The 22438-nt window shown below is 39.1% G+C and overlaps 1 protein-coding gene across 3 annotated transcripts in view; it reads right to left on the reverse strand.

The window, feature by feature from the left end:
- The window catches only part of ppp3ca (protein phosphatase 3, catalytic subunit, alpha isozyme), a 31142-nt gene extending 14040 nt beyond the window's left edge, over positions 1-17102 (reverse strand). Inside the window, exons 1-6 of one of the 3 annotated variants that reach the window (XM_086308639.1) lie at positions 16722-17102; positions 11505-11705; positions 6805-6929; positions 6597-6708; positions 5980-6125; positions 5750-5889 (exon numbers count right to left, since the gene is read on the reverse strand). In XM_086308639.1, the coding sequence (XP_086164765.1) occupies positions 5750-5889; positions 5980-6125; positions 6597-6708; positions 6805-6929; positions 11505-11705; positions 16722-16776 (779 nt within the window). In that variant the 5' untranslated portion in view covers positions 16777-17102. Of the gene's footprint in view, positions 1-5749; positions 5890-5979; positions 6126-6596; positions 6709-6804; positions 6930-10532; positions 11457-11504; positions 11706-16721 lie in introns of those variants that run through there. The other 2 variants (XM_086308638.1, XM_086308640.1) reach the window with 2 other exon arrangements.
- Between the last annotated feature and the right edge of the window lie 5336 nt (positions 17103-22438).

Below are 22438 nucleotides of genomic sequence, written 5' to 3' on the forward strand. Positions count from 1 at the left end.
AGAAGTGTTTAAAATATTTAAGCCCTCAAAGGTTTGTGCCGGAAGAAACAACAAGGAGACTGCTGTGCCCTAAGCACCTGGCGAAACTATGCCATCCACCATATGTAAGTAGGTCGCACGGGCAACCCTCCTTTAGTGGCCAATATACAAACCACAGGATTAGCTTGAATGTGTTGAAACCCTTTCCCTTATTGCTGCACCGTTACCGATCTGCAAAACGCTGTTCTCAAAAAATGTTATATAACAGATTCTATTAAAAAACACATCCACAATGCATTTCTGCAGTTTTGCATCACACATACTGAAGATTAAGCCTGTTACAGCTGCAAACAGCATTTTTCTTTTTTTGTTTTCTTTCCATGTCGTGTAACAAGATAAAAATAAAGAACTCATCATGCACTGATGTACTTTTTTTCCTTTTCTTTTGTCCGCTCTATCTATTGATTACTGCAAAGGAAAAGAATACCCACACAATGCCTGCCTGCAGCTCACATTCTTTTTCTTGCCTTTGTGAAAACACACAATAATGTGTCGGTGAGCCTGTGAGTGAGAGAGCGCGAGGAATCTGACAAGTGAGTATGAGCGAAAGAGACCGAGAGAGCGATGGAAGTGGCGTGTTGTGAGTGTGAAACAGAGTTTTTTTTCCCCTTTCACCTTAGAAAATCCATCTGCCAGGCTGGTGGTCATTAATCTCATTTCCCCCCACTATAAAAGCTATGAAATCATATAAACATATCCATAATCACTTAGCTGACTCACACTTTTCTGATTGCACCTTGGCGCATGAGAAATGTTTAGTTAGTGCTTTGATATCATAATAATAAGACTGACAAGAATAAAAGGCCAAGGTAAACAAACACACGATGTGATGTATTTGCCTATACTTTATGAGACAACAGATTTAATGCAGAACCTTAAATCATATGCAGCATTACTACATCACATTACTGAACAAGATAAGCCTGCACTTATGCATTTCATCCAAGGCTGAAAAATGAAGTCAATGTACAAGTGCCAAGAACTGCAATTCATCAAAGGTCACTTGAGGAACAAAAAAGGACCTGCCTGCAACAACAACAAAAACAACAGAAGAAAACAAAAAGAAGCAAATGTCCCTGTATGTGATAACTGTATCACAGAAAAGCCAAAGGCAGGCATGCTGTTCCAAACTATGGGAAAAAACAATTTCATTGCTAACTGCGTTCATGGAAGACACATTCGGGAAGTCTAATAATTATATGTGCAAAATTATTTGATCCCCCATGAAATTGAAAGATTTTGTCTAAATTTTTAAGTATTTTTTCAAACAGAGAAAAAATATTTTTCTTGTTTTTTCTTACTAATTTTCTTTAGAAAGCATACATTATTTCTATTTGCAAAGAATAACAGAATGATTTCAGAAAAACAAAAATTACCAGGGTTAATCTTATTAGCCTCCCTGGAAAAAAGGACCTTTTTATTGAGTAACTGCACAAACCACTACTGTGTAATGATGTGCTTTAACTTTGTGATGCTCAAAAGCTTGTGAAATAAAACCGAGGGGTTATCTTCCAATTTATACAGAGTATAAAAACTTCAGCGAATGTTTGAGCCGTCACTTGAGAAAGCATCGTGCCACAAACAAAATAAATCAGTTTTTACTTGAGAAAAAGAATTGTTGATGCTCACAAAGCAGGAGATGGTATCACAGATACCTTGTGAGAAACATCATCAAGAAATTCAGAGAGAGCAGGCCAAAAGAGCTCTTTGGTCATATCAACACTGCTTATGTTTAGAGAAAGAAGGGAGAGGTCAAAAGAAGACCGACCCCACAGTGAAGCATGGTGGTGGGTGTATTATGCTGTGGGAATGCTTTAATGTGTCTAGCATACAAATTCTCATCAAAGTAGAAGTGATCTCCAAAAAAGAAGGATTTTGAAAGAAAACATAAATCAGTCGCTTTGTCTCCCAACATGACAATGCCCCAAAACAAATGTTGCTCTTTGTTCAGAAGACCAAAGTGGACGTTAATGACGGGGTGATTCAAGCCCTCATTTGAATCCCATTGAACGGGCATGAACTGAAGATCAAGGTCCATACCAGATGACATCAACTCTGGAGGAGCTTGAAACAGGGATTGCTAAGGAGACATGTGTGGCAAATGATTTCAGCCTGTTATCCAGCAAAAAGGATACACAATTAACTGTCAGCATCAGGGGAGATAATGATTTTGAACCCTGGCAGTTTAAAAAAAAATTTTTTTTGTGTATGCAGAGTAACATAATGTAAAAAATGTGGGCTGATAATTCTGTCCTCATCTGTACCCGACTGCATCTTCGATACACTGCGTTTCCTGCTCGATTTCTATTACAATTTTTGTCATTTGTCAATAATACAGAATGAGGTTCTCTGTGTAGCATGCATCCTGTAAGCTTAGCAAGAGTCATAATGATGGAGAGGTATGTTTGAGAGCGAAGGCAGGAACTAAGCCACGGGGAGATAGATGACTATTATAGCAGCAGCCTCCACACATCCACAGAATAATCCTCACTGAACTCCCATCTCCTGGTGAACAGCTATCAGTGACCGTTTAACAGGAGTGAAAGGAGAAGTTAAAACACTTTATTGGCTTCTCTTTGTTCGTCTTCACTATTCTCAAGTACCTGCGTTGTGTTTTACTCTTTGTGTGTGTGTGTGTGTGTGTGTGTGTGTGTGTGGGGGGGGGGGGGGGGGGGGGGGAAGGGGGTCTAAACTGCTATCCATTTTCCAAAGAATAATATATTGAAGTTCACCTCAGTTTTGTAATATAATCAACACCTTCAGACATCTGAAACTTGCTTTATAAGAGAATTCAACCACAGTAAACAAGTTTATCTTATTGCTGCAAAGAGATCTCATATGTTTAATTGGAGTTTGGTTTTATCCTGCAGGGAAACATTAATACAGAAATCTGAAAACCTCTGCTCCTGCAGCAAGGTGATCTCCGAAACAGAAAACAGTGTTCTTGAAGCTCAAACAAAAATAAAAATGAAAATGCTTTGGGAATGTTGTAAATGCTATGCAAATTAGACTCTAACACACTAATATACACAAAACTGTCAGAACGGTTTTAGTTAGGCCTCAGAAGCAGATAACACTTCTTTAAAACTGTTACAACTGGACAAAAAAGGACACTTTCTTAGATATTAGTTTCGGTGCCTGAAAATACACAGGAATTAAATTAAAAATGGATTATAATGGGAACTACAATTATCCTACACACTCTGTCCAGAATGCCATTTACTCTTTGGTAGAAGAGCAAGTCTTCATGTCTTTCTGTGATTTGAGCAGATCTGCAGCTCCCACGCATGGCTCTGTGCTGTTCTGAACCTTCATTAAGAAAACTCTCACCATAACTGCCACCTAATCTCTTCTCCTCACCACCACCTACTTCCACGGCTCTCTTCCATCTCACAACAACATTAGGACAGCGCTCACTCTTCCTCTGCCTTCCTATCATCTTGATATGTTACCAGGGCATCGTTTCTGCCTCAGTTTTTATTTGACATATTTACCACTGCTTTATCACCCACGCTAACCTCAGGACATGGGGACTCCTTCACTGATAGACACTGTAAGGGTCAGGGATACGCTTATCTGTCTGAATCCTTCTGTGTTCATGTTAGCTGTGTCCACATTTGATTTGTGCTCAGGTATAAAAAAAAATGTTTGATATCTATTAATAGTTTATAATCCTAACATCTATTTTTGCTATTAAGAGCTCATTTGCATGGGTTCTGTGCAACAGTCAAATTTCACCCAACATTATCCTTGAAAGATTAAATGAGATCATCAACACTGATAACTAAGGGTGTTAACTTTAAATGCATGTCATCCCTGTCCTCCCATCTTCTTCCATCTCTTAACTGTACTCCAAGTAGAAAGAGTGTGACATACACACAATTGATGAATAGCCACCTACTTCAAGATCAAAGCACATGCGCTTCTATCTTTCTTTCTTTTTTTAAAGCTTGCCCTATTTATATCAGCCTGGATTTATTGTAGACAGCTTCACAGTGTGAGCTGCAGTCTTTCCTTTAAAACTTACAATTAGAGACCGGGGGTCATGTTCAACATACCAAGGATATATTTTTTATTATCAAATTTTGCTAAACCTCAACTGCAATCACGACTCTGTAAGCGGTTAAGAGATTTCTCCAAATAGGGAGATGCTGGCTGCAGATAACCAATCTAGAGCAATATAGATATATCCTGTTCTTCTAAGAACAATCTGTGACCCCAGTTTCAAAAATCTTGGGATGCTGTATAAAAATAGTCTCATAGACCCACATGTTATTCACAATACAACACAGAAAACATCAAATGCTTAAGCAGAGGAAATGTAACATTTTAAGAAAAAAAAAGTGTCATTTTGAACTTGATGGCATCAGAATATCTCAAAAAAATAAAGTTGGGGCAGGGGCATTTTTAGTACTGTTTAGCACCCTCCCCTCTTTAACAGTAAGCAAACATATGAGAACTGAGCTGCTGCATTTTGAGGAAGAGTGTATTTCTCATTGTTGTCTGATAAAGCTTCAAATGTTTTCAGTTGGTGAAAGGTCTGGATTGCAGGCAGAGCAGTTCAGCACCTGGATTCTTCTAATATGAAGACACGCTGTTGTAATAGTTGCAGTATGTGGTTCAAATATCCGGTCTTTCTTGAAAAAGACAATGTCTAGATGACGGCAAATGTTGCTGTATATACCTTTCAGCATTAACACTGTTTTTCCAGTGCGACAGTGTTCCTCTCCTCTTTAGTCCAGATGAAAAAAATCAACATTTTGACTAATCTGACCAAAGGGCAGTTTTCCACTTTGTCTCATTCAATTTTAAATGAACATAGGCTCAGTGAAGACTGCGCTTCTGGATCAAGTTCACATATGGATCCTTCTTTGCATGATGGAGCTTTAACCTGCATTTGTGGATAGCACCGTGAACTCGTGCTGAGCTCATGCATGATGGTCATTCCTGTTTTTAACACAGTGCCACCTGAGGGCCCAAACATCAAACTTCACAATTTCACATTGACAAATATTGACATAAAGTTGTTCCACAATTTGTAGACACAATTTTGTATAGATTGGTCCTCTTTCCATCTTTATATCTGAGAATCTTTGCCTCACTAAGATGCTCTAAATATTCCTTCACCTCTTTCTTTTTAGTAAAACTGTCCCAGCTTTCGAGATGAGAGTCACAATTTTGGAATTGCGGTTGTACAAGCCGAAACTAAGCTTTAAGGAATGTAAAATGTGTAAAAGAGATTAAGTGATACATTTGGTGCAGCCACAGTCAGGAAAGACAAAAATACAGATGCTGTGCTAAGAGACATATTATTATAACTGTCCCCACATTAAGACACAAGTAGATGTGACTATAATTACAACTACATATTCTCCTACATATTTATATGACTTAAATATTTTTTATGGCATTTCTGACCATTTTACTACAACTTTTTCAGCTTCAACCTTAACTGTATTAAAAGGTCTTTGGTGCAAGTAATGAACATGTATTAAATTGTATTAAACATTATTCAAACCAGCAGGCTGCTGGCAAATCTTGCATGAGGTCATTAAGTAGGCCATAAAGCTGAAGCGCTCTCTGTTTTAAGATTATGTTGCTTCACTGAGACCTAGAATAAAATAAAATATTGCAGCAAGCGAGGAATAAAGTTCCCTCCACTATGAAACATGATCTGAAGTTGCTGCAGGTAGCAAAAGAAAAAGCTCACCTGTAGAAGTAAGAGCAGCCCCGCACTGTGTTGTGGCTGAAATATTCCTGGGTTTTCTCATTGCCAAAGTCTTCGAGAGGGTCGGACCACAGCAGGTCACACATGGGCCCAAAAGCCGGTGGCTCCTTGAACCGATCCAACTTTACACACGGATTCAGAAATTGATGTCAGGCACACACAAAGAAAGCAGAGTGGGATATGGTAGTGGTGAGGCGTGACTGGACTGCTACCTTTTTAATGTCATCTAAGGTGTGTATTTCAGGTGAGAGTCCACCGTGAACACACAGAAACTGTTGGTTCATGAGCGCAGCCAGGGGAAGGCAGTCAAACGCGTCCATACACGAGTCATACACCTGCTCTGAGTACTTGATTTTACCTGGCACAACACAAAAAGTAATGGTTTGGTTCAATGAGTCACCTTTTGAACACTGAAATGTTAGCAAGTGGTAATTATTTGGGTTTAACTTTGGCTGGTAGGCATACTTTTAGTTCTTTCAGTTTGAATTTGTTTAACTTGTTGCATTTGTAGCTCTTCATTTTCGGCTTCTCACAGGCAATTCCAATTCAATTTTATTTATATAGCACCTAATCACAACAACAGTCACCTCAAGGTGCTTTATATTGTAAGGTAAAAGCCTTACAGCAATACTGAGAAACCAACAATGAGCGAGCACTCGGCAATAGTGGAAAGAAAAACTCCCTTTCAACAGGAAGAAACCGTCGGCCATGACCAGTTTGGGGTGAGGTGAATTCCATTCCCTTATATACCTTGATATAGCATTAACATTAGCTCCAGGCTACGCAGAACCGTAGTAAGACAGAGAAAGAAGAACTGAGAGGTACTCACATTCTTGTTTGAAGGTGAAATATTCTGTCAAATGTCTACATTCATGATTTCCACGGAGTAAAAATAGTGTCTTTGGATAGAGGATTTTCAGCGACCAAAGGTATAAAACACACTGTTGAAACAAGCACAAGAAAAATGTTACTTGTGATGTTTTTTTTCCTATTTGGATTCCTGTGTGGCGTTCTTAATAATATTCTTTTGGATTTACCTCAATACTGAAGTAGCCACGGTCAACATAGTCACCAAGGAACAGGTACCGTGTTGTAGCTGGTGATCCTCCCACTTCAAACAGCTTCATAAGATCAAAGAATTGCCCATGGATGTCTCCACAGACTGAAAAACACCCCAAAAAGGCAGATGTTATGAAACCGAAAAGAACCCCCCCCCCCCACACTGAAAATCCTTTTCTCTTCTTTGCCAACATGTGCACGCATCTTTTTCCCGTCTGCTAGGATAAAAAAATGCAGTACATTATCATTTCGGTCATACCTACCGTAGCCTGTAAAACCATTTGCAGCCATTGCAGTGCATTCACGAAACAAAACATTCAAGATTCGACCGATACTTCTGACTTCATCACTGTTGTCTTTTTTCACACGACAGTGATGAGTTGTGAGTTTCTATATGTATCGCCTGGATTTCCAGGCTTGATATTTATTGTTTTTGAAGGTTTGAAGAACAGAAGATGAGAGACAGACAGTAGAGACCACTGTGACAGGAGCTCATGGCGTTACAGAATAGTACACTTTGTACCAGAGGTGTGTGTCTTCATTTTCTGCATGCAGGTTAGCTGCATAAATAGACAGCCAGGCTGTGCAGATGCATGGAGATGCTGCTGTTTGTATCGTGACTCTACTGATTATTTGCATCTGATAAAAATGTCTCGCGTTTGTTTTGTTGTGTAATACCTTTTGCAACAGTTAAGAATGTAGCTGTAGAACGGGCTCTCGTTAATAATGCAATATTGCGTACAGGGAAATATGGATGTAATGTAACTATAAACAAAGGCATAAATAAAAATAACTACTTATGCCATAAGCATAAAGATCTGAGCGTATTCTGTGTGAGGTGAAAAATATGGTTTCACCGAATGGGCTCTCTGGATTACTCCATCTACTATGTGCACTTTTCTTCTCTCCTTCCATGGAGAACTCGGAGCACTTAATTATTCACATTGTCACTGGAAGTGTTCTTCATTCTTTTAACTCTTTAGTGCTCACATATAGAGAAAGCACGGCCTGTCAGCAGAGCGGCATGTTATGAGAATAATATTCTTGCGTGTGCATCTGGATCTGATGGATGCCATGTTAGAAATTCTCCCCTCTTTAGGTGTCGCTGTATTGAGATATTTCTAAGGTCTCTACTCTAGCTGAAAGGCTTCTGTCCTCTGCTTCTGAGAAATGAGACGCTCACGCCTCCCAGAGTTAGAAAAATCTCGAGCCCCCGGGGAGATACTTTTTCGTAGTGAACACTGTGGCACTGGAGTGCAAACCTACATCTCATTTCCTCGCTGCCTTCAATTTTTCATTATCATCTTTCTCTGTCTCCTTCTCTCCTACTCACCCTCCATCTCCTCTCGCTTTTCCGTCTCCCCTATCAGCTCCACAGTGGCCTTCGCCCACTCAAAGCTTAGAGCAATGTGAGTGGGAGACTTCTTGTGTGACTAAAGCAATCAAAAGCACACATGCGCACATACATGCAAGCTCATGCGCAAACACCCGTAAAACATGCGTGCAAGTAAGGATTCACATGCATAATCGGCTGCAGAGACATTCAAACACTGCTCGCGCTCACACAGATATAAACAAATGTGCAGACATAATACTTAGTTTGTCATACATATTTCATACTTAGTACATAAAGCCTCCATTTTGCTGATGCAGGTCGAGCTGAGGCCTTCTCCTGAAGTGCATTTGTCATCTTTGATGACATTAAGCTGATAGGAAGCTAGGTAAATGCATAATTACATGTGCATTCACATTTATGTTCAGTATACACTCACCAACCACTTTATTAGGTACACCCTGCCCTCCTAGTACCAGGTTGGGCCCTGTTTTGCCTTCAGAACTGCCTCAATTATACCATAGCCATCGATTCAACAAGGTGCTGGAAACATTCCTCAGAGATTTTGGTCCATATCGACACGATAACATTACACAGTTGCTGCAGATTTGTCAGCTGCACATCCATAATGTCAATCTCCTGTTACACCACATCCCAAAGGTGCTATTAGATGAGTCTGACAGAAGGTAGGACGTATGCATGCCCTACCATCTGAATATAGAAAACTGAGACTCATCAATCTAGCCAGTCTTTTCAGTCTTCTCTGTCCAATTTTGGTGTGCCAGTGTGAATGTTAGCCTCAGTTTCCTGTTCTTAGCTGACAGGAGTGGTTTTCTGATGCTGTAGCTCACCTGATTCTGCATATCTTGGTTGTCATGAGTCGTTTTTTGACTTCCTATTAGACCCCAATATTGCTGCTATTCTGGGCAAAATGAGCTATTTGTCAACATATCTGTCTCTGTATTTATAAAGGTTGGTAAATGAAAATTTAAAAAGAGAAACACCTTTTAACAATGCTATGAATGTTCATGCTATGCTTCCAGAGCTTTGAACGCCACAAACACAACAACCAGCTGATGTGAGCCGAATCAGCCAGAGCTTAAACGAGTACTCTGTGACTCGCTGTGGCAATCAAACAAGATTCTCTTAAAACTGCACCGTCACATTAGCTCAGTACGAACTAACAAATGTGTTTGTGTCTTGTATGCCTGGGGAAAAAAGAATGACCAATATATTCGATTTTTTAAAATAACCAAACATGTGAATCAGTGTTAAAAATCCTATAGGTTGGACTATGCTTCCTATCAACTCAAAGCAGTACGGCCATTCTCCTTCGACCTCCAGCATCAACAATGCATTTTTACTTAGACAACTCTTTCACTTTTTTGGACCATTTTCTGTTAACCTTATAAATGGCTTTTTTGAAAACAGTATTTGTTTTTTTTTAACTAAGAAGTAAGAAAGCAACAGACAGAAAATAGAGAAAGTTAGAGAAATTACTTGCAACAAAGGTTGAAAGCTGAAGAGGTGGGTGTTGTAATTATACAGTATGTGTGGTAAGCAGTCGACCAGTGAGAGCCCCAAATAACCCCTTTATCATATTGGCGACAGAATCATGTTAAATTTAGCTGAAACACAACCGGCTACAACAGAGTCTGACATTTCACTAGTACAAGAAACAATATTGAGTTTTACTTTAAAATGTATTTATATTCACAACTTTAGTAAGATAAAATTGGCTAAATAGATGATGTAAAAGAAAAAAAAACCCAACTAAGTCTCTTAATTAAATTTTCTTGATGGGAAGCCACGGTTGAGTACACAGGATACTTTTGTGTCGGGCTGAGGCATGTTAATATTTTAGAGCATAACTAGGACACACTGCAGGGTTTTCAGCAGAAAAAAGATTTTATCTGTTTATACATGAGAGATACTTCAGGCTTTTAAACTCAGCATTTGTTTTAACTTTTATACTCTCTACTTACATCTAAAGTAAATATAGGTTTAAAGCTTTGACTTATATATTTTTATATATTTCAAACTAGTGTTTTCCAACCTGATTAACTGGCTGCATAGCAAAATGTAGACAAAGAAGGAAACATTATGGGATTAACATCATCCTAACAGACCAGAAATTTGCGCAGAGACAGTGCTTCTGAGATACCGCTGAACTACTTTACATGGACTTATTTAACAAGATAATGATGATTCTGCCTGGTAGTGACAGCTTCCTGCTGTATTCACACGAATTCTCCTTTATCTATTTTTAAAAATCACTTGTGCTCTCTGTTCTCTTTAAAAAATACTGATCATAAAGGAGCAGAAATTTGATCTAAGATCCCTCTCACAATTTATTAAAATGTCTTAACTTACCTGACAAATAAGGCTAATAGCATCAGCTGTCTTTTATGCTAACTAGCAAATGTTAGCATGTAGCACGGTAGACGTACTTGGTTAAGCTAGCTCAAGTTTACTGTCACAGAGCTGTTGATGACTTTATCATCAGTTTTGGAAATTAAAGTTAGGTGCTGCATTTTTTTTGTCAGCTCTCACTGTGTCTCACTGACAGTTACTTGTAGACAACTTTTAATTCAAAAAGCTTAAAGTTTTTTTTTACATGACAATGTGGTACTACTGTACAGAGTCAAGACAGTTTTAACTTAAACAGGACTCATTTTTATATGCTTCGTTTGAACAGTTTCCCTGGCAAATATAGTCCAGATCAAAAATAGCCTGAGAAATTGAAAAAATAAAACAACAACAAGACGTTATATCCCTTGGTTTTTCTTTATTACTTCTGACTGCTTCCTTAAAATATTTTATGAATTAATTAAAAATGTAAAACTTTTTTCAATCACTAAATGATGGATGAACTGTGATGATGAAAGTTAAAAAGACAAATTCAATTCTATTTATCTAACACTTGCTTCCGGTTCTTCTCGAATATCAGCTGTCCAATAAAATCAAGACAGAGCAGATCCTCTAACTTCCTAATATAAAGGATATTAAAACTAGAAAATTTCATATGCAAGCTCAAATGCCAGCCCCATGTCATATTATATCTGAGCAAACATTTTAGCTTGGCATCAAACTAAAGTAAACTAAATTAGCAATGACTGTGCTCTAGTCAAGTGAGCTTGCTCCTGGCTATTGCGCAGGCTGCCTCATTGTCATGGTTTACTGCAACACTCAGCAGAAATGAGCCAACATTAAAACACCTGTTTCTTTTCCTGATCTACATCCAAACAGATCTACATCTGAACACTCAGTCGTTTCAAGTTCCAGGCTCGCCATGCTGCAGTTTGACTTTAAGTCTCAGGTAAGTGTCTGTGAAAGGTTTCATACCTGTGACCGGTGCCTCGATGTCTAATATAGTTTTCTCCTGACGCAGGATAGCTGCTCCCTCATTGATGATTCGGAGCGCCACGGCCTCCTCCACACGACCTTCCTTGGTGAGATGGGCCTTCAGGAGATCCACGCGAGGTTTCCCTTCACAGTCAAACACTTCCTTCATCGTAAGGCGGTGGCTCAAGGGGAAGGGGACAGCTGAGGACAGAGCACAGGAACGCAGCGACATTTAAGCACAGGGACATCATGGTCACTATGGCTACTCTTAAAGAAATGGACACAATTTCCGACGGTTTTGTTGCCACTGTGCTGCATTATTATAGTAAACAGTCCTCAGGAATGATACTGACAACATTTTATCAAGGAACTCATGCAGCAATCATATAAGAGAAAACCCCGACCATGTTTTGCCTGCAAGCAATACTGCACAGCTGCTTCATTCCATCTTTGTTGATGGTGTGTGCACTTTGGCATGAAGAGCATTCTTAAGAGCACAGTTTTCCTTAAAACAGAAAGAATCTCCCATGAAAATGCAAGGACTTCTCTATCTATCTATCTATCTTAGCATACTGACAACTGTCCTTTATGTGGTTACTTGTATTTTCTGAGTGCCAGATAAAATATCTAAGCCATCTACTCATCCAACACTCTCCCTGGATCGCTAAAGCCTTTGGCCATTAAAATGCATCAGTCACCTACCAGCAGACAGCCTGTGGAACTGTGAAATCCAACCACCGATCATTACTTCAGTGGCAGCAAAGGTTATTTATTAGACCTGGTGCCGAGCTCTGTGTACTCTAAATGCAAGCTATCAGGACCTGTGTATTTACGTTAATCTACACCTCATCTAGCTTAACAAAAATCACATGAGGTCCAGTGGCAGAATTCATTTGAAAAGCTAGACACAAACAAAAAAGCCTGCCAGATTTGTGCAGAGAATAGCAAACAGAGCCACTCAGCACTGCCAAATAAAAAAAAGACAAAGGAAAAGTCGCAAATCTCAGGCTTATACTGAACATGACCAACATGCTCTTCAATAATGAATGCTTGACTAGAGGAATCTCAAAGTCGCCACTCGTGGTATAATGAGGCAAGCCCCAGCGAGTGTTTTTAATGGGACTCAAATTTTTCACAGTGTGCAGCATGTATCTGTGACGGCAATGTGTACTTTGACACTTTACCAGCAAGTACAAACTCAGCACAGTCAGCACGGAGAGGAAGCGAAGTGAGCCTGTGGGGTATGTGGACAGTGCTCGCAAAGTATCTTTAAACGCCCTACCTGTTTATCCACAGGCTTTCGAAATGTCTGCATCTCCTGAATGTACTGGAACTAAGTAGCACTTGTCTTATGGTGAAAAACTCAGCAACAATGTCTCCTTCCAAAAGATAATGTCCCAGTTACTTAAAAAAAAGAAAAATCCACAAACCTCAGCGTGAACAATTTCAAATACCAACTATTTACTTTTATACTGAGGTACACGATGCAGTCTACCTCTACCCATGATGAGGGGCTTGCGCTCATGGCAGTATTTAAAAATTAACAGCCTGATGTGCTACAAGTCAGTGCATGGGTCGACTGTGTAATAAGTTGCAACGATATTCTGAAGTCTTGGTCTGCAGTTTTCACAGACTGCACTTGGGTTAATCGGAATGCCGCAAGCTATGGCTGTGTGCACATGAAGTCAACCCAAACACCAGAAACCAACCAAAACAGACTTGTAATGTGTTAGTATGAAAGTACTATCTACTCTTGTCCCATCCACTGCCCCTTCAGAGGACCAGTTGATGGTTGGAAGTGCTTTGAGAATCACCAGTTGACTTACATCCACTGCCTTATAAACAAGAAAAGGCAGACATTGCTACAGGCAGGCCAGATGAAAATATGTCATTTTGATTTAAAGCTGATAATTACCATAAGTCAGTGTAGCATATCTGACAGATGGAAAAGATTGAAAACATAACCTGTGTTGAAATACATTGGCGTAGGTGCTATTATGTACCTTACATAACCGTAAAAGGTAAATGTGGTGCAGGAGCCCAGATTACTCAGGAACCGTTCTTATTTCATTTTAAACTTCAAACTAGCAGAGCAATTTGACTGTAAAATGAGCTGAAACTAGCCTCATGTGGATACTTTAAAAGGAACATTACGCTTTGTTTTTTTCTGTTTTCTTTCTTTTGTTTCTTTTTTGTGTTTTTTTTTAGCCGATTATCAGAAAAACCCAACAGAGATTATTTCGAGATAATCCTCAACAGCACATTTTAAAGAAACGCACATATGTTGACACAGACATGTGAGCGGTCTCCTGATATAGATGTATGGTGGAGAGATGAAAAGCTGACTTCTGCTCAGCACCCGAGCAGAGTTGAACTATGAAATACTGTACGTTGCCGGGCAACAGCAGCAGCAGCAGCAGCTAACTGTTGGAGTACAGCCAGTAGCTGTGCTCCGCAGAAAGCTGGGATTTGCATTGGGGGTTCACGTAGATACAGTGATGCAAATGCTCACACATTGGTCAAACCTTAAGCTCACAGTTATTCCTCTGTGTGGAGTTAAAAGACATTCAGCTAAAGACGGCTAAGAAGAGCTGCCTCTCTGCACTGTTCAATTAATAATAAATGTATGGTGGGTTTATGTGTTTGTTAACCATAGTTTGTCTTGTTAAGTGCAGGATGGTTTCACAAAAGTAAACAGTGCAATTAAAAGATCCATAAAATAAAATAAAACAATGACATAAGTATTCTGGTTTATTGCCCATATTCTCTGCTATAGCTTGCTTTGTATGATATTCAGTGTCTTACTGTATGTACCACCTGACTGATGTTTTTATTTAGATGCTATCAGAGCAGGTCTGTTCTGTCAAACCTAACTACTGCCGCATCATGGCCATTAATAAATTACTAATGCCAATACAAGTATTTGTATGGTGTTACCAAAGGCTGACATGAATGTGACAAAGTTGTACATTGATATATTATACCTCGGGGTGAAATATAAGAGCGCACCTGCACTAAACAGCCTGTGGTGACGGTACTGTAGCAAACAAACTGCACAGCCCAGCAGTTACTGTTACTGTACCACTTTAAATATGCTCTGTCAGATTAAGACATGTAAGACTAAAAGAGAACCAGCGAGAAACTGGCTGTGGTTTAAGTTGAAGCTATGTACACAGCAGGGATAAAAATAGCTTCGAGTAGCTTGTAGTGTCAGTGCTCGGTAGTTCACTACAAGCAGCGCACACAAAAACAGCAGGAAACGTCAGTCTTCTGGCTCAAAATTTTCACTACCTCAATAGCTTCCTTTGATCACCTGATGGATGCAAGATTCAGTTTCTTCTTTGTATTTTTTTTTCTTCCAATTTTCAGTCTTTTGGGGATTGTAAAAATGGCTTTTACTTCTTTTTCAAAGTGGTGTGCAAGAATAGGAGAGCAGATACAAGTGACAAAAGACACATTCAGTGTCGGCCAAGCAATAACAAACCTTTATAGCACCTTGACAATTCAGAGCATGGAAAAAAAGAGGATTTTGAAAAATTATAATTCTTTCTCTATGATCAGCCAAATTAATCTGCATTAGAAATCACAGGTGAGGCTATTTAACAAGTATCCAGGGCACACAGCCTGAAAATGAAAGAAAATACAAAATACTTATCAACTCCTAAATCCTAAAGTGTTACATGACCATGTTACAAAAGCAGAAAACTGAGTCAGAATTCTTGGCTGTGTTACGTTCGCTGATATAAACCTTCTGTTTGACATATTTTTGAATTCCTGGGTGTCAGTGAAGCTGCGCCAGGAAATAACCACAATGGTTTTGTCACTGCTTTAAATTCGTGTTCAAATGTGCAGAAAACAGCACGGCAAATCAAAACCAACTTCTCCCTTTTATGATGGACGGCACGGAAACAGAATTCTGTTTGAAACCGAATATCCTGTGAAAAAGATGAAAGTACAGTAAAAGTATAATGAAACGAAAGTGTCCGCAGCACGAGACCGAAGCTATTCAGATGGCCTGTTAGATAAATCTCCACTTAAAGTAAAGCTAGAAAACAATATTGTTCAGGCAGCTCAGGAAGAGTGTCTTTTTCCTTTTTTAAATTTTCTTCACCTGACACAGTTCATGTTCTGTAATCAATGACAATTTAAGGCTCGTTTGTAACTGCTAGTGCACACAGTACATTTGTGCGCCTGCAGTCATTGTCATGTAAGTGCATCTCACAGTGCAGATTACTGTTTCTAAAACTCCGGAGGCTAAAGGACAAAGTTGTTAATGCTGACTGAGCTGCTCGGCCGTTATGATAATATACAGAATGTGGATACACACACACACACACACACACACACACACACACACACACACATACACACACACACACACACACACACACACACACACACACATATATATATATATATATATATATATATATATATATATATATATATATATGTATGTATTCAGGCAGAGTGCTGACTGTTGGCAGATCCACTGTAAAGAAGAGAGAGGGGGAAAAATGAGCAGGGCTAAGTGAGTTATGACATCCGTGGGCACTTTATCATCCTCCATTGATCCATCTACTGATTCAGCTTTTGGAATCCCCCCACACACCGCCACCCTTTTTTTCTAATCAAATTAAACCCTGACTTGAGCCCGGTAAAATAAACCCCCCAATAAATGTCCATTTCATGCCCTCTCCCTCTTTTTGCTGGCCCCCGTCTAAGCCCCTGAAATCCTGCTGCATCACTGCTCCAGCTTCTACCACAAGCTCGGCAATTCAGCTGTTTTTTCCTCCTTCCTCCTCCTCCTCCTCCTCCTCCTTCTCCCCCCATCCTCCTCCTTCTCCCCCCACACTCCCCCTCTCCTCCCGTCGTGAGCGAAAGCAAGCGTACAGTCAAATCATGACAGATACGATTAAACATAAATCAGCGGGCACAATTAAAAATGTATTACACTTCATATTTCCTGGTGCTGCCCGTGTGCTCGGCTCGCTCTCCGCGGGGGCTGTGCAGCAGAGGAACCCGGATTGTTTATCAACATCAAAGCTTCACTTGCCCACTACCAACACCACCACGAACACAACTTGATGGCCGCATATGCACCATTAATGCGCGACACGTTCATAAAGTCCGCGTCCTGCCGATCCGCAGAGAGCTAAACACCGGAGGTGTTATGTAATACAGCCATAAGCACGCAGAAAATATAGGCTAACTTACATTTCACCATCCGATCCGTGGCGTTTAAGACGATGTCAGCGTTAGACATCTTCATGGGCAGTTGCTGTCTTCGAGGCTGAAGCTTTTTTTTTTTTTTTATCTTCTGTTTCCTCCTGCTCCCTCTCCTTTAGGATGTACTCTCAGTATTTGTTGTCGAAATGCGGCTGATGCTGTGGCATCACTTAGATGATGCGCCCCCTCCGTGCGTCGGTGCTGCGCCGGGTAGGACTGCTGCTCCCCAGGCAGGGATGGATGCTGGGTGCTGGATGCTGTAGGAGCTGCTTCTGCTGTCCTAAGCTGTTAATGTGGGGGAGGATGCGCGGAGAGAGAGGGAGTGAGAGAGAGAGAGAGAGAGAGAGAGAGTGAGAGAGAGATGTGCACTATCCCGACATGGCGGTGAAGGGAACTCCCACGCAAATGTTTCACGGGACTGCCTGATGCTGCCATCAGATGGAGGCTGAGACGGGGTTGCCCCCACGCACGCACTACGCGCCATGTTTCGGTATTCTCGAAATTTGTACGCCTGATAATGATAGCGCGTGGACCTCGGCTTAAACGTGTTAGACGTTCATCACAATCAGACGGGCTCGGTTTGATTCCCGCAGCGGGCACACGTGTGCGCCAAAAGCAGCAGTCGGGTGCGTATGTTGGCGGAGACTTTTCACTTGGTGGCGACAAACCATCAGGTTTTATGCAAAGTAAGCAATCAAAGTAGCAACTTAGTCCACGGATCTTTCAAGGAAAATGTTTAATATGGTTAACTGTGGATCCTAATGATGAGATAATCACGTTTGGACACAGGGAAGGTAAATTCACGCGTTGTATGGTGATTACAATTTGCTCACTTTAAAATGAATGATATTTAATACTAGTCGTCTGATGCTCAGACTCATTTCCTTATTACGAATTGTAGTTCAGTTTTTAAGAAAAAAAATCATCAATCTATAAATATGAACTCTTCACATGAAAATACCAGACTGCAAGGTCAAGTGTGTTGTTGCTTTCCCCACATCACCACACTCTTCATACTGTCAACCATGACACATATAATGGTTCTGTATTTTCATCTAATCTCGCAATTTAGTCTAGTTCCACATTTAACTCTGCACAAATTGTAGCCAGAACAGTTAGAGTTTTTTAAAAAATCGAGTTAAAATAATTTTCTAGTTTGGTAACACTTAACACGGGTAAGTGCATCATTTATGGCGCACATTAGCATGTACATTAGCATGCATGTAATTTATAAATATAGATATTTTTGTTCTTGATTGATCAACTAATTGTTTGTGAGTGAGTTAATAAAGGTTTTATAAATACTTATTTCACATTTTAATTCATGGTTAATTCAGGCAGTTACTAGTTGTTAAGTGTTTTTGTGTGACCTCATTTAAAGTTAGGAGTATTTTTGCCTTTTACAGTATTTAAAAATGAAAATGAAAGTACCCCAAGACTCGAGCAAGTCTCAGCTATCTCCACAACAGAAAAACGACTCACCCAAAGCACAGAGAGATACACAACACTCAAACATTTATTGCCACCGGAGGTTTGCACATTACTGAAATCTAGGTAGGACCAGAGTCCGAGTTTGTAAGAGGGGTTTAAGAGAAAGAGATGCACTGAGCTTAGAAACAAATCTCATATCTTAATCATTATATGTATATAAATGTAGATCTAAATAGTTTGTTAATCACCTACTCAGACTTTCGAAATGTTACCATGAGCACATTATATACAAGCTTATTAATCAAGAATAAACACTTATAAATGCATTTATAAATTACATACTAAATTGTATCACAATGAATCTGATAATATAGCAAAAAGCAAAAACAACAACAACCCCCAAACAAACAAAAAGCAAATCAAAGATGGAAAGGGGCATCATTTTTACTTTAGTTGTCAGCAAGCAATCTGATAGGGAATGTGCAAACAAGCATACGCTATACGATCACTATAGTGTGATTAAAAATAAATGTTACTTATTTTCTTTATAGGAAATCAAGTGAAGGATTTCACTTGAGTGAATGAGGATTATTCCTTTAGTTCAATCCATTGTGTTGGGTCTCTGCTTTCTGAAACACGAGACCAATTCAGTGATTTATTTCATTGTTGATGTTGAAGTCCGTGCTGTTTCTTCCTGGTTCACCTTGGTTTCTCGTTATGTGCCTTCTCTGTCTTTCTACTACATCTCTGATAGTTTCCATCCTGTATTATAGTTTCTCCTGTGTGAGTTGTTTGCCCTGTCTTAAATATTTACCCCCTGTGCCCTCTTCCAGCCCGTGCCTCACTGGGCCATCAGCTCTGTGTGCATATAATCTTATCTGTGTCTTTGTCCGAGTATCTGTTTGCACTTCACGTGTCTCCCAGCGTTCTCTTTGCTCCTGTTTTAGTTTCCTGTTTTGTTTCACCTTTTTCTTTTTTGGACTTTGTACTTCTCTGGATTTTTGCAACAGTCAGATAAAAGACCCACTTTCTCTTCAGTTCACCTGATCTGGAATTTTGTCCTGTCTTGTGAATCTGTGACAAAGTGAGGGTCGTCTCTCTTTAGATTCTGAGTTATGGTTTCTTCCCATAATAATGGTACTATTTAATAGACTGTTGTTAGTCCTGGCTTATCCAGCTCACAGTCCACAATTCACAGATTATTATAATGTGTGAGGTCCACAAAGAAAGTGATACGTTTTCATGTTATTGTTTGGCTACACTGCACAAACTAATTAGAAATCAAATCCAAACACTCCAATGAGTCAAAGAGGCTTGTGAACAATTTTGGCAGAAATTAGACTGCTTCATATCAGGATTACTATGATTCTAGTTTTGTTTTTTCTAATCAGTTTTACTTTTGACTTTTAGTTTTCAGTTTAATTTTAATTTAGTTCCAGTTCCAGTTTTAGCTTTTTAAGTGTTAGTGTATTTAGAAAAATCAGTACAAGTAAAAAAGAAAGAAAGAAAGAAAGAAAGAAAGAAAGAAAGAAAGAAAGGAAAACAGAATTTTTTCAAAGCAGCTGACTCACAATCTTGTAAGCATTTAAAGTGTCAATATACACAGAGATCAACGCCTCTTCAGTCAAGTTCTGATTTGATTAGTTTTAATAAATTAACAAATACTAAACCTAAGGATGTTTCCTCTACATTTTTTGCTTTATTACCTCTAAGATGGATTATGTTTTTGGTGGCGTTTGCATGTGTGACTGTCACTCTGTCTGTAAACATGAAATGTATGCATCCACCAAGGTCTTCAAGGTCTACTTAATGATTTAGTGGTTGAAAAGTGACAAAAAGCCTTATGACTTAAAAAAAAAAGGGTAAATATATTAGTATAAAAATTTCAAATAACATGTCGCATTTGACCTCTCTTTCAAGGTCAGTAGACTGAGCTGAAGGTCAAAGGGATAATGCTATACGGAGCTATTTAAACCTTTGTTTCTCACTGCCATTGTTTGAATTAACAACATATAGGCATATAATCAATGATATAATGATGCATTACTTTGGACCTCTGACCTTTTCTTCAAGCTCAAATAAGGTCAAACTTTCCTAAAATATCTTTTATCTTTAAAATTATGGTTAAAATTCTACTACCTTTGTTTGTATTGGCAACATTTAGTGACACTGGGATATCTGCTTTTTAAATATCACATTGCCACATATCATATATCATGTCAGCTTTGACCTCTGACCTCGCTTTTACATTTTATTTCTGCCAGTTATGTCAGGCATATTAAAATAAATTTCAAAAGAGCAAATAAGAAAAACCCACACTTTGCATTTGTTTCTAATGCACTACAAACATCTCAAAGTTCATTTAAAAAGAACAAAGAAAACAAAATACAATAGTATTCCGTTAAATGTAAACCCTACCCAGGCAGCGGTACTTGGCACTCTTGAGGTGGTTCTTGTTTTATTAGGTGTAGTATATTTTATTTTAGGTAGTTTTCCAAGTTTACAAAATCGTTTCAGGTAGTTTAAAGTAATTTCAAAAGTCTTGTTTTTTTATTGTAGTTAACTAAAATGTTTTTTAAAACTAGTTTTGGTTAACTGCAACCTGTAACTAACCTTGTTATGACCACATATAGCCTTAAAAAGCATGAAAATATGTGGTGCTTTTCATAGCATTGCTTTGCTTATTTGTAAAAAATGTTTGGAATCATGTATGATTTTTGTTCCACTTCTCACGTGTACACCACTTTGTGTCGGTCTTTCACGTGGAATTCCAATAAAATTGATTCATGTTTGTGGCTGTAATGTGACAAAATGTTCAAGGGGGCCGAATACTTTTGCAAGCCGCTGTATAATCTGTTGGTCCCATGATTCATGGTGACAGTGTCAGCATTATGTATCTTCTGCTATGTTAAGTGTATATTTTATATTATGGTGTACGTATTTTTTTTTTATTGTTTATATTTGAAAGTATTTTGCTGAATTTCTATCTGTAAAGGTTGAGGGTGAACTTGAAAGATTCACATCGTATGAAACAAACAAACTGGAAGAAAGTCATGGGACACGAGAGGTAAAGAAATCTCAAGTGAAACGGAGAAACAGAAACAGAGTTCACAGATGTCATTTTGATTCATAACATTTTGAGCTGGATGGATGTTGATGCCAATCTCTGTCCAAGACAAGTTTTATTTGGTTTAGACGTGAAACTTTATGGTTGCTTATACAGTCGTCACTTTGAAGACTTACCACTAGATGGAGCTCTAACCTTTATTTTAACTGCAGCAGCAGCAGCAACAGCTGGTTCTCTGGTACTGTTACATGAGGGGCAGCATTTGCTGCTTTGCATTATGAGACGTGATAATTTGAGAAGGCAGTGACACCGCTTATTTAGTGGCACAAGCTAAACAGTTGTTGATGTGATTTTGTCATGCTTTTTTGTCCTAAAACTGTCAGTCAAGACAACAGAGGCACTTCCTCGCTGACAGATGAGGCAGAACATGTGATGAGTGGCAGGATGAGTAATAAATCTCTAGAAATGGAACAAGTGTTGCTCATCAGGCAGAAAGCCTTTGCAGCTGTCAGGCTCACACAAGGTGTGACTGATTTAGGCCTATTCAGTGGGACAGGAAAACACTTCACACAAAATCCATACCACATTAGAAACTGAATTTTTTTTTCAAAAGTCGGTCCACTGCATGTTGGATTTGCACATGGTATGTCCTTGGAGTTGTCATTATTACCAGGACAGAAAAAAACAGAGTGGAGATGGTTTTCTGCCAATGTTCCTGTTTTTGCTTCACTTAAACACAAAAAACGAACAAATAAAAAAAACACCAAAATGAAAAATATTTTTTCAGAAACTTAATGCCAATCCCGATTTACTGCCTAAAAACATTACACGTCTTGTAATGACATATCCTTGGACGTGCAGAACCTAAATATTATTTTTGCTGGCGTGCTGTCCTGGCACAACAGTAGGAGAAAACGGTAGAGTGAAAGGAGCTGCATTATGTCCTGGAGTTTATCCAGCTGTAAGCTCCCACATTACTTAAGTCATTTTCTCGCAATCACATCACTAGGGCTTTCTGGCACTACTATCAAAATGCAGGGAGGAGAAGGGGGAATTACCAAAAGGGGGTCTATTTATCAACATCTCAGACATTATATATTCTAAAAGTACAATAAAGTTTTCAGCGTACTACAAATGTTGCTGGAGTTTAAGCATCTTTGGTCATGTCACCACACAGACAGTTCATCGAATCACAAGCCATGCTGCA

The sequence above is a fragment of the Aulonocara sp. 'chitande type north' Nkhata Bay genome, linkage group LG10 (genome assembly GCF_057382095.1).
Source record: "Aulonocara sp. 'chitande type north' Nkhata Bay isolate Kocher_YH1m ecotype deep benthic linkage group LG10, A_spYH_male_GT1.1, whole genome shotgun sequence".
Classification (NCBI taxonomy): Eukaryota; Metazoa; Chordata; class Actinopteri; order Cichliformes; family Cichlidae; genus Aulonocara; species Aulonocara sp. 'chitande type north' Nkhata Bay.